The sequence below is a fragment of the Motacilla alba genome, chromosome 7 (assembly GCF_015832195.1).
Source record: "Motacilla alba alba isolate MOTALB_02 chromosome 7, Motacilla_alba_V1.0_pri, whole genome shotgun sequence".
NCBI classification, from domain to species: domain Eukaryota; kingdom Metazoa; phylum Chordata; class Aves; order Passeriformes; family Motacillidae; genus Motacilla; species Motacilla alba.
Genome location: NC_052022.1, coordinates 16,267,798 through 16,281,136, shown reverse-complemented (window position 1 = coordinate 16,281,136; position 13,339 = coordinate 16,267,798). Strand labels below are relative to the sequence as shown.

General features: G+C 37.7%; 1 protein-coding gene across 2 annotated transcripts in view; it reads left to right on the top strand.

Annotated features, from left to right (window-relative positions):
* The window catches only part of LY75 (lymphocyte antigen 75), a 44,058-nt gene that overhangs the window by 22,627 nt on the left and 8,092 nt on the right, over positions 1-13,339 (top strand). For both annotated transcript variants that reach the window (XM_038141790.1, XM_038141791.1), the window contains exons 18-27: positions 130-305; positions 897-961; positions 1,799-1,875; positions 2,844-2,980; positions 3,992-4,097; positions 5,968-6,128; positions 6,514-6,643; positions 9,029-9,255; positions 10,970-11,138; positions 12,280-12,441. In XM_038141790.1, the coding sequence (XP_037997718.1) occupies positions 130-305; positions 897-961; positions 1,799-1,875; positions 2,844-2,980; positions 3,992-4,097; positions 5,968-6,128; positions 6,514-6,643; positions 9,029-9,255; positions 10,970-11,138; positions 12,280-12,441 (1,410 nt within the window). The remainder of the gene's footprint in view (positions 1-129; positions 306-896; positions 962-1,798; positions 1,876-2,843; positions 2,981-3,991; positions 4,098-5,967; positions 6,129-6,513; positions 6,644-9,028; positions 9,256-10,969; positions 11,139-12,279; positions 12,442-13,339) is intronic.

The window sequence follows — 13,339 nt, the reverse complement described above, 5'->3', positions numbered from 1 at the left end:
GAGGGAGTTCAAAATGCAGAGTGTTGACTCTTCCCAGTGTCAAATTGAGATTCCTTAATAAATTCAGAAAAATAAAAGATTTGTATTTCAGAATTCATTTCTTACTCATGTGATATTTCTTCTGTGTAGATGAAATTGGAATTCATGGACCCCCGCTTGTTGTTGATGGAGCAGAGCTGTGGTTTGTACCAGATAAAAACCTGAGCTACCAGGAAGCTATTTCCTACTGTCAAAAAAATGATAGTGATTTAGCCTCTGTAGAGTCTTACCCAAAACTCAGGACAATACTGTCTCAAATAGAAAAGGTAAGGGGTTGTCATCTGTTTTCACAGTTACTTTCCCTTGCAGGGAAATTTACTTGCCAAATTTTCCAATATAAGAAAATCCTAATTTCTGTCTTCTTCCTTTTGGCTTGAATGGTTTTCACTTGTACTTAAAAGGAAAAGATGGGATAAAAGAGATAAAAGGGAATTATTTAATGGCAATCTGGTAAAAGAATTTTTAAATTTAAAAGTAGGTTTAATAACATTAAAAAAATACAAAAGTCTCTGAATGTTGAAAAGGTGTCATAGCAGGAACACCATGCAAGTATCCCATTGTCTGCAAATATTTCATTAACAATTGTGCTAGTTCTTAATTTTGTGCACAGGGCAACATATAATTTTTCACCTGGTGAGAGGATTTAATTAGAAATGCCAGATGGTCTGATAGGCTTTATGGAAGGGGTTTGTGTTGTTCATGGCATGAAAGTACATTCTTGTAAGGCATCTGAGAAAAACATGTCAAGTTTCAGTACCTCTGTGACTAATTTTGTCACATAGTTCTATCTTTGGAAGAGTCAGGAGCTCTTTCTATGTGGGTTGTAAAATACTGGGTTTTGTTCTTTACTTCCACAGTTATCAAACAGCGAACAGAAGTGGTGGCTGAAGTTTATTGATTATGGCTACAGCTATCATTCACCGTATGTAGAATAATTATGAGATGCTTTATTGTGAGCTTTATTATGTGCTTTTTAGGAATTGTTAACTAGAGTAGTTAATTCATAGCCATTTTATTGTAACTGAGTTTGTAATCCATTTCTTATGTGTGTTATGAGAACCTCTAGATTTTGGGCTGTTGGGCCTAGGCATCTTAGTCTTATTGTGTGAATCCTTGAAATGTGTGATCCTAGTAGCTAATGTATTCCCTTGATCTTTGAAATGCTTTGATTGGGTTTTGGGCAAACTTCTGTGTTCTGTTAACATTTAGAAAACTGATCAAAAAAAAGTGCCCAGTCTGTTGACTCTGAGGATTGAGGAGTATCCAAGAACAGAGAATAGGAAATTGGTTTAAGACATCACTCTTCTAGTTAGGTAATGCCAAAGTGTTGGAGGACTTTTAGTATAGCCTTGTAGAGCTGGGATGACTCACAGAAAATCTTGCATCATTCCCTTCTTGGCTGCAGAGAAGATTCACCAGCTTCTTACAAGGAAAGTCCTTCACTTTCCAAAATACTATAGCAATGCACTATTGTGAAAAGAAAACCAGAGTTGTTTCCTATTCCCTTCACTTGTCCTGGCAGTGTGTTGTGATTGCAGCATGGTGATAAATAACCTTATTCTGCACATCTCAACACAGTTCATTTGGGCACAGTACATAACTGCTGAACCTACCACATATTTATTTCTAGCCAAGTTTGTGTAGGCCATCTAGAAACAGCTAATAGCCCAAATTTTTGTTTGCACTGACACTGTTGCTATCAGAGTTTCTCTGTGAAGGTCACATTGGATTGGAGATTAACTGAAATGTTTATATCCAGTTTACAGTTATTTCCACGCTTCCATGATAGATTACTGAGAGATTGCTGGTATATTTCCAGAAAGAACTGGTATAGAGGTAAGGTTGTTTTTATTTTTCACCCCCTCTGCTATTGTTGTGTTTATTTGAAAAAAGTAGTAATTACTGTTCTACCCAAACTCTGCAAACCTGAATTCAAATGACATTTTTTTATGATAACTTGTCACTCTTCTTGTAACAGAAATTAATTAGGTGAAATCTGGTTTTGGTGGCTGCCTTTTTGTGTTTATGCTACATATTCTGAGGTCTGGAGTTTGTCTGAGAGCTGCCAGTTAGAGAGGTTGACTCTGTACTTGCAGCTGTGCACATATCTGAAGACACAAATTCCATTAACTATTGGAGTCATATTGTAAGAGATAGACAAAGTAATGAAAAAGCTGCCTGGTGGTACTGGAATGTATTGCTTCCTTTCTTCAACCCTTTTATGTTGAGGAAAATGTATAACCTCTAGAGAACAAGAAGTTCCTCCTGTCTTCTACCATTTCTATTTAAAGCATGTTTCCCCCATTGTTCAGTTGTTTGCTGCTGAACTGTTTTCATCTGTTACACAAAAATTGCTCTAGACCAGGAAGTCAGTCCATTTATGACTGCAGGAGTCATGTAAAGCAGCGCAGGTCAGATGCTCTCCATGTAGATGTTAAAGGATTCCTTTTGGCTTTTTTTGACAATTAGGTGACTCTTTGCCAGAATACAAGTCCTCATATACAAAATCTTTTTTCAATAATTTTCTGTTTTCAAGTTCTCTCTGCCAATACGAAGTGTTAATACTGGAAGTAAGAGTGAGACTCTGGATCTTTAGGAATATTGTACTTTTCTGATATAAATGATTTATGCTTGCCTTCTGCTCTACTGCTATTTGTAATGCTTTCAATTGCACAGTAGTTCACTGTGGTTGCACCAAAAAGGGTTTCCCTTCAGACTGGTCTGTGTCATGTCATAAAGAATGGAAAGCAAATGGAGTGTGATAGGCATTACCATAACTGTTTTTTAAACTTCTGTTTCTGCAGACTACCCAGTTAACTGTAATGTGAAACTGCCCTTCATCTGTGAAAGAAATAATGCCTCCTTACTAGAGAAACATGATCCCAGTTACCGCCCAGTCAGAGGAGGTTGCCCTAAAGGCTGGCATCAGTTCCGGAATAAGGTACAGAGACAACACAGGTTCATCATCCTTGCCTATTCTTCACAGTCCAGTAAACTGGAATGCCTTTCTAAAAGAAAGAAGGAGGCAGCCCCTCTGTTGAAGAATAGACTAGAAATGGATTTTTGAAAACTAAGTATAGTGACTAAAATCATCACCTCCCGTTCTTGTCCCTCGTTCAGGACTGATGGTTTCTTAAATTCAAAGCATTCATTTTCAGATTGTTTTGCTTGCCCGTCACCACACATTTAGGTCCAAGAACATTGGTTGTATTGTCTGGTCTTGGGCTTCTTTGAATGAAGAGAAGGATTCGAAAGGGAGAGGATGAGGTTTCTGTGGCAGAAGCACACTGTATCTCTTCTGGAGTAATCATAGGCAGGCAGCAAATTGGCAGACACTATTTCCTGAGTTGCCTTAACGACTAAACTTACTTAAGAATTAGTGAGCAGCATTTAAGAACTAACCAGCAAGTCAGAATCCATAGTATTATTAATTATTTCAGTACTACGTTTTAAGGCAGTCATCTGAAGTCTTAGTGAGACTCATTCCTGTTGTTTGCTCCACCATTATTCTGTACATGTGTATCAAATCTGCACATTACGTGTGCCAAGGTTTGCAAACTTACTTCACATCATTGCAGAATAGACCTTGGAGTTCCCAAGTAGTTTTTCCCTAAAGGTAGCTTATTACAAGTTCCTGACAGCACTATCTGACTGCACAGTCCATGTGTGAGTTCTCATTCCTAAAACAGTACATCATTCTGAGGTAGCAAATGAGAATTACTGAATATGATGAGGCATTAGTCAGGGGGATCATTTTATATTTAGCTACTCTGCTGAACCAAAAAGATGTTTGCAGCTAGTATCAGGTCCCTTGCTTTCTGCAAAAAAAAAAAAGGTTATATTTTATTGCAGGAAATGAGAAGTGAGTTTTTAGGGTTGGTTTAAGATTTTTGATTTATGTCTTAGGCAGAATGGTATGATGAAAATAATCTTCATTATGTTTATTTTGCAGTGTTTTATGAAGATGAAACCTGAACATTTAACATTTAATGCAGCTAATGAAAAGTGTGTAACTTTTGGAGGCTCTCTTCCATCTATCTCAGATCAAGCTGACCAAGGTATGGTGGTGAACTGGGGGCACTTTAGCTTCTCTTCTATATTCAGAATAGTTCTGCTTAAAAACTTGAGCATAAATCACTTGATTATCCATAGGCATACTAAGAGCATTCTGAAAATCCAGGACTGATTAAAAATGTGTTGTCTGTTGTTTGCATCACTGGAAACATAACATGGAAATCCAGTTACCAGAAATTTGAACCAGTTTGAGGAGCAGCTTCTCTATAGGATCTTAACCTGTTACAAAAAGAAAAAAAGTTGCAAAACCTTGCACTGGGAGCTGAGCATAAAAGGGTCATCACTGAATGAAGGATTGTTTGGCTTTGCAAGCTAAAGCGTAACTGAGACTGTAGACTTTGCACTGTGAAAAACCACCTTGAAGCTGCTTCCAAGAAAAGCTCAGCTGTGTGTGTGGGATTGAGGTGGCAAAAACATTGCCAGCTGGAGCACAGAACCCTTTGTTTCTGGATGTGCTGAGCAGCTTAATGTGGCAATGTGTCCAAAGTGCCCCCCTTTGAGCTCTTCAGGACACTGATGAGAGGATGGAAAGCAGGAGGACTGGAAGACAGAACTGTTTCACCTAAAGCAACTAAGGTCAATGGGAGAAATGCAGTGAGGAAGAAATAGGTTCACATTGACTACAAGTAATGTTCAGCAATAAACTGATGAATGATATGGCTGAATTTGCAGCTATATTCCTGTGAATAATTAGGAGTTCTCTGCGGGTGTATCTGAAGTAGCTCAGTTGAATTCTGCAGTGCCCACAGTGCATATTTTCTTTATAAGCAAATAACCTCTTGCCAAACAAAATACAGTAAATAGACTAGAGAAGTCAAGAGTGTACCTGCAGGCAGAAGCTTAATGGTAATTTTCTTTTACTGCTGCTATTGGGGAGGAATATGGTTATGTACAGGAATATACATGTCTCAGGCCTGTGTGTTTTTGTATGTATTTAAGGTTGGAAAAGCACAGCCATTCTGAAATGTAATATAGCAGGGTCCCTCGTGTGATTTGATGCATTTGGAAGTGGTTTTTATTGTGTCTTGTTTGTTTTTTCTATTCTCTGTATAGTGGAGACCACCTATATGGAAAGGAGACACAGTCCTCTTAAAATGTGCTTCTTTCTGTGGGCTGCCTCTACTCCTCCCAGTGGTATTGGGGGCTAGCCCTGACCTGCAAATCTACAGTGGCTTTGTCTCAGTCAGAAAATAGGCTGTGGCTAGTCTGGCATGTGACCAATAGCTGAAACGTGTCAGCAGTAGCTAATTACATAGCTTTGTTTGTCTTCCTAAACTAGTCAAGTTTAGTGAATGCCTTTGGTACCTGGGGGTTACAAGAGCCCGTGGTTTCTTGCCAGAATACTCACTAAGAGGGATCTGATACAAGGTTTATGTAGCTGAATTTTTTTCAGCTAAATCTGACCTTCCTTTGACCTGTCCTGCTGTCTCTGATGGTGGGGTGGACAAACTCTGCCAGAATCCAAAAAATGTTCTGATTTCCTCCATCAATTCAGAAAGGGCAGCAACACAAGAGAAGATCCTGCAGGCTTGTGGAAAAGCAGCTTTTTAGATTTGTGTGTAAATAAAAGACTCCAAAGTAGTGGACAAAGGAACAGGTTAAATCACCTACCTTCTCCTCAGCTCAGAATTTGAAGGACAAATACCAATAGCCTGCTCCTTTCAGATAAAATCAATATGAAAGGTGTTATCAAATGGAAGGAAGGCATGATAAGCATTCATCAATCATGAAGGGCTGGAAAAATAAATTAATACAAACAGGGTTTGCATTGTCTTACTTAGATGAAGTCTTCTTTCGGAGGTTTACTGTTGTTTTCCTAACCACAATATGTACATTTATTCTTCTGTCCAACAGATTATATAACATCCTTGCTTCCTGGCTTGCCAAAAGATATTTGGATTGGTTTACAGTTCCTGTTCAGTACAAGGGAAAACAAATGGATAGATGAGAGTAGACTGTTGTATAGTAACTTTCACCCACTCCTGACAGGGAGATTAAGGAAAATTCCACTGGATGTAAGTTCTGAATTTTGAATTCTCTTGCCTGTTGAGTAATGAAATTTGGAATGTTGTGTCAAAAAAAAACCGCCATGTAACAGACCAAATTCCCCAGTTAGTCATTTTAATTGGCCAACAGGGTGGCTGACAGTACTGGAGTTCTGTTTACCTTTACTTGGATGGCAACCTCTGAAATGTATTTATCTTAGGAAAACTTTCTGAGTCCAGGCACCTGGTAGTGTCTGTAAAACAGGTAATCTGTATAAGCTGTATTGCACCACTCCTTTGAAGCTTCTTAAACAAGTTCAGACAGCTGGGGTTCTACTAGACTCATGTTACTTCACCTCTGCACAAGTATGTTTGTACCTTATGTGAGTCTGATAAGGATATTTCTGTTTCTCAGCTTTTTGATGAAGAATTTAATAATCAGTGCGGTGTAATCCTCAATGATCCCAAATCACAATATGTTGGAACATGGAATTTCACTGCTTGTGCTGACAGGCACTTCTTGGGTATATGCCAGCAGTCTGTAGGTAAGTCTGAAGAGTCAAAATAAATTGCAGCCAGGGTTTAAACTTAAGGTGCATGTGCCAGGAGACTTTATTGCATGTAAATTATTGCACTTGAAGAGCAAGATTCTTGTATAGACTGAGCAGGTAAATTCTAGAAAAGCAGACTGTAGAGGAGGATCTGGGGCCTGTTTTGTCAGCCATTCAGAATTTTCCCTATTGTGTTTCATAGCCCAGTTCAGGGAGAATCTGTTTTCCTGAGAGAATTTGTGCGGTCTCAGTGGCATTGCACTTCAGCAGACGGGTCTTTAATGTTCTGTGTGTATAGAGGTCATGTACACTGAGGGGTGGAACAAGTGACTCCTTTTTCCTTTTCAGAGTTTGGAAGTGAGAGGCCCAGGAAGGAATCTCACAATATTTATATCCTCCTTAAATACATCCTCTGTCTTTTAGTTCTATGAGAATATAAAGTATCATAGACTCTTAATGTCGAAGTTGGTCTCTCCCCAGAGCAAACTTGAGAGTTGACGTGAGTGGGATTTTTTAATCTGAACTAAAAATAATACTCAGATGTCCCCGTGTGGGTTGGCCAATACCGATTACTGGAATAAGATCAAACACATATAGTTATTATGTGCATTTAATTACTGCTATGGGCTAAGGTTCAGCATACCCACTTCTGAGTAGGTTCCTTTATATAAATAATCCTTTTAAGTGATGAACATGCTATCTTCTAAAAAAGAATCAAACACAAAGAAACTTAGGTGTACAAAACGCCCAAGACTATGCCCACCTTCTTCATTCTCAAATAGGCGGAGATTTCCACCTCCCACCCCCCACCTCCATTTAACATAGAAAATCTTCTTTACTCAGTGCCAAAAATTCTAAGTGTTAAGATTAGAAGTTTGGATGGAAAAGATGTGATAAAAATGTGAAAAGGAGACTTTTATGAATTGGAGGTTGACAGCATATCTGTTTATATCAATCTCTTATTAGTCTGGAGTGACTAAATACTTAATGTTTCTTTGCCACAGCTGTAGAAGGTGTAATGAGGAAGGTTTTTGGACTGACAGAATGTGTCCTCTTATGGTCTGGTCTTATGCTGTGTTAGGGATCTAAGCATAGTTTGGGTTGGGAGGGACTTCACAGGTTGTAGGGACAGCTGTGTGAGAGTCGAAGCTGTCTAGGGCTTTATCTTCGGAAAAGATGATTCATGTTCATTGGAAATCTTGGCATGACTGTGTTTTGCAGAATTTCTTGAGATGGTAATCATCAGCAATTATTTTTTCAGAAATGAACATTTTGCTTACTGCCTTGTTTCCAATTTGATACCCCTTGATGTGTGATGGCACCCTGAGTTCCATGGTTCTCTTTTGTAGCTGTTTACTAAGTGAAAGCATTTGGCAGCAGACAAACTACTTGAAACAATCTGTTTGAGCCTTGTCAGTTTTCTGATCTATTGAAAGCTGTAAATATCAAATTGATATTGTGTTTCTGTCGTCATGTGTTTTGGAAAATGGCCCTGTCAGCCTATCAATCAGCCATTTATGTACTGGTATTTATAGAGTGATGCCTCCCCTCACCCCTTGCAGGCTTTTTTCTACTTCAAGTGTTTTAAATATTGTGAGGGTTCTGCCTTTTGCAGAATGAGTTTATTTTTGGTTGTGTATAAAGTTTTTGGGCTTAGCATTTGTATGCTTAACCCTGCCACCCACAGGAGTATTTGCATCTTCTATTAACTGCAGTAGCCATGCATCACTGAGCTGTGCCTTCAGGTGTGGTGCTGGTAACTGTGATAACACTCTGTGCTCAGAGCACAAATAGTGAATTATATCCCTCCCCATGCAAGCTGGATTTTCTGCAGTTAGTTAAGTGGAGGTGAAAACAGTCCTCACTATATTCATGGATGGCAGTAAGGAGTTCTGGGACTGTGCTGTACCAAGATCTGCATAGACAGGTTTTGTGGCCCAATAGATTTGCATAAGCATAAATCCACAGGCTCCACAGAGATAAATGAGTCAAGCTTAGCTGTTATTATAGCTGTTATTATAGCAGAGAGCACTTGCTCTCTCGCATTTGTATATAGTCAAAGTTATGGAATATGTTTTTAATTCAATAAATTTTAGCAATTAATTAAAAATAACATATAAAAATATGTGAACCTAAGTGAGAAAAAATATTTAATAATACATTGGCTGAAAAGAATAATTGTATTTAATATATATTTTTCTATCTAAGATATCAATGATGTTTGCTTCTAACTATAATTATCAGCATAATTTACTATCTAAGATTTTTTTTCCCAAGTGTAGTCAAACAGGTTTTTCTGACTGTTACAGGGATATTAGGGGTTTAAAATGTATTACAGTATTTAACTGCCTAATCACTGGACTTCTTTCTTATGTATAGGAACTGCTTATAACCAGACAGAGCAAGTCATTAATGAAACATTGAGCTATCAAAATGTTCAATACATGTTAATTCTGAAGAATTTGTCCTGGAATGATGCAATGGCTGCATGCATAAATAACAAGATGCAGCTGGTTAGCATCACAGATCAGTTCCAGCAGGCTTTTCTTGCTGTTCAGGCTGCTCTTCATAATTACCCACTCTGGACTGGACTCTTCAGCAGAGATGTAAGTTTTGTTTTTTCTTCAGACTGTGGCTTAAGGTAATTTTTACAGGTGTGTGAAACAAAACCTGAGTTAAAGAAATGTAATGACAAATTACTTCCTGGGCTGTTTTAATTTAGGGATAACCATGTGGAGTGTCTCAAGATAAATGTTTTAAACCTTCAGTTCTCCAAGTTACATATTCTTGAACTCCACTGGACGAATTGATGACGATGATGATAAAATTATTTTAAAAGACTGATGATGAAGGGATATATTGTAGAGTGGCAGCAACATAGGTTACTGAGTCATCTCTTTTGTTTACAAATGAGTAATGAGTGTTGCCATTTAATATCATCACCACTGTTTACAGTACCACTCTAGAAAGATGACCCAAAAATCTGTTTTGGAAGGGCGAAACTACAAGTGACAAATAAAATTCAAGATGAATCATTGAATACTTGTGGACATACATTTTTGAAGTTTAACTTAGATTCTGTTGTTACTTCATGTTATTTGTACCCATGTTTTGAGTTTGAGGGAGGCATCTCTGAGACAGATTAGTGGGTTTTTATTTGGTCAAAAAAAATTAAAATAATGCAGGAGGTGCTGCTTTTTATCTTTATTAGCTGAAGGACCTCTTGAAAATCTTTATTGTGGATTGAGAGGTGTCTCAGCTGTTAATGGGATGGCTTGGGCTTGCAGGGTTTATCTTTTTTTGTCACGCACATAAGTCTGGAGATAATTGAAGAAAAAAGTTAGAATTTTTTTAGAAGTGCCTTACCTACCAAATATGGTGGTGTTCACTCAGCACTGTGGTGTTATGTTCTTCTATTGTCAATTCTGGGCTACTGGATACTTTAGCAAAGTAGAGGAAAACAGAAATTTGAGTACATATTTTATGGGGAATATTTTTAAATTTTTAAAGGAAACAACCATTTAATCTTAGTGAAAATGGGGAAACCAGACAATCTATTTTCCCATCTCTTTTGACTTTTTTATCTGTAAGTGAAGATCAAATGATTCATTTTGGGACATACATCTCAGGCGTGCACTGGCTCTTCAATATTGCAACACTTCATTATTTAAGCACAATTAAAATGTCACATGAAAGGAAATTATAATGCAACTGGTCAACAGAACTTGTTACTCCAGTGCTGAAATCAGACACAAAAGAAAGATACAAGATAAATTACACAACAGTAGGGGGATTTTCCAAAGACTTTCAAATGCAAGATTTTTAAAGGATAGCATGCTGCTTGTTATGTGGGGGTTTTTTTTCCTGCATCCTTCAGGGCAGGAACAAGTCTGATGTATTAAATCAATTAAGTACTTAATAATTACCTTCAGCTCAATATTGAGTACCTGAGACTGGGCTTTCTTCTCAGTTATTACCAGTTTTCCAAGATTAGGGGATGATACCCACCATTGCTTTGCAGATGCAAATGATGCAGTTTAGGCATCCCATTGCTAGGCCTTCTTCCCTAAGTACAGTAGTGAAACATCACCTTTGGATAATTTGCCATTCACCTAATTTGTATTTTTGCAACTGCAGAACTTAAAATAAAGCTTGTTATATTGTGAGCAGAAAATCAGCTCATGAGGGCAGTGGAGCACTTACAGTTCTCATCAGAGACACTGAAAATGTCTAGCCAGTGTAAATATATTATCATACCATTTTCTGCACCTTACTTTTTTTTACTGTGTAAGCTCATCCCTTTTGCTTAAATAATGCCAGGGTGGAAAACATTATGGCTGGCTGGATGGGAAACATGTGAGTTTTAGTCGCTGGTCTGAAGATGATGAAGAAACAAATGAAGAATGTGTGTTTCTGGATACTGATGGCTTCTGGAGAACTTCTGACTGTTCCTCTGAAACTCGAGGCGCTATTTGCTATGCATCAGAAAGTATGTCTGCTACCATAATTTTTATAAATGTTGACTTTTATTTAATTATTAAATGATTCCAGCTTGTAACTTCAAAATTACAAGTTTTTAAAACTTACATTTTCTCTTGACAGTCTGATTTCTATGCCATTTAAAAAAAACCAAAAACTGGCTTCAAAGACAGGGGACATGCAGCTGTTGGTCTTAATATAATTGTACCTTAGAAATAAATTCAGCATGGATGCATTGGGTCAGTACCCTTATTGCCAACTGAACCTATCTTTGCACTGCTTTTCCAAGATTGTTGCATACTAATCTATCCCACTTGCCTGTGGGAAAAGATTAAAATATCTCTGTACTGTTTACATCTTAATATTGGAGCCTCCTGAAATCTATTCATGAATAGACAAGGAAGTCTTCTACAGGGAGAAGGTAATGACTATATGGAGGAGAAGGGTAGAAGCCACAGAATTGAAAATTATCATCTGATGTTCACAAAACCCTTCTAAATACCTACTAATTATAACAAGACAGGGATATAGTAGGATGTGGTTTTTTATTTCCAGGAAAGAGCTGTGCTAGTTGTGTATCCTTCAGAAGAAGATTTTTCTGAGATCATCACCGACTTCTTCCCTATGAGACCATAATGATTTGTTTTGGGTTTATTCTGTGAGGGGACACAAGCCATGGTACATCCTGAGTCACAGTAAAGTGTGGTGTTATTAACTGTTTTGTGCTTGCAAGCCAGGGAACTGCAGGAAGAGTCCTTCTCACTCCTCAAATATTAGATAAAGCCATAGAATTAAGATGTGTTGCTAGCTGTGAAGTAGTTTATTTGTTAACAGTGATCTGCCTTGCTCTAGAGGCAATAAGAGCTTTTGGTTATTGGCCTACACTTAGCACTTTTATGTAGGGATTTTATTTTTAAACCTATTTAAAATAACTGTGAAAACTTGCAAGTATCTGTCTTCTTTACTAGATCTTACTGCTGGTTTGTTACTTTAAACAAATCACCATCATGAGGAAACTGAAAATAACACATTGAAAGGATGACAACTTGTCTTACATGTTTTTAAGTGGTACCTGAAAGTGATTTGTGGGGTGCCAGGTCAGGTGGTGCTATTAGTAATTCATGTCCTGATGTTGTGTTGTCTTTTTTTAGAGAAGACTGAAAAAGAACAAGTTACACAAGTGAAATGCCCACATAAGATTAAAAATACGCCCTGGATATCATTTAGAAACAATTGTTACACTTTTATGATAACAAAAAATAGATGGAGAGAACTGAAGCCTCATGAAGCTCATCATTTATGCAGGAACATGAGTAAGTACTTTGTCATACTGCAGGTATTTATGGATTTAGATCAGCTTGGAGGAGATGAGTGTTAGATTTGAGTCAGTGTCTTACAATGACAGACAGCAGAGTGAATGTGGAGAAAGGCTGGAGCAGTAATGCAGCAGTGTAGCACTGCCTGATGCTCTTTGCCCTTGCACTGCCCTGATAAAAACTGCCAGAGCATGGATAGGAGAGTTGAGGAAAGGGGCAGCTTGGACCTACTGAGCTCTGAGATCTCTGAAAAATGGCAAGGGTTTTGTGTTTGGTCGGGGGTTTTGTTGTAATGTGCCAGTTTTAAATCGTTTGGGTAATTGTTCCACCCTTGGCAACGTTCTGGCTTTACAGTTACATTTACTTCCTGGTTTCCTGCTGCCTCCAGCTTTGCTGTGTGGAGCACTTAAGTGAACAGAGTAAATACACTGAAAAGCACATGGACATTTTCTGTCCATCCTGAATAAAGTATAACCTTAGGAACAGCTTTTCTCTTGTATTAAACCTTCAGACATTCATCTTTCCAAAAATTTTAATTTTTTTGTGAATTTATTTCAATTCTGTCTTTTTCTTAATACTATTTCTCTGCTAGACCAGTTCAAGCATGAAAGTGTGCTGGAATTTTTAGGTTCTGTGCAGAGGATTTTTACTACATACAACTTGAAGAGACAATAGGGCCCACAAACATCTCTGGAGCTGAGATTTTTCACTTATCCACAAAACCAGGGATAGAAACATTGATAATACATTTGAAAATTGATTTTGTACTGTTCAGTTAGTTATGTTGTAAAAATCTGGCCTTTACAGAGGTTGACCTATGTGTAATAATTTTTAACATTAATAGAAAAAAAGTTTCTTTTTTAACTTAAAGGTGGATTTGTAAGAAATTAATATA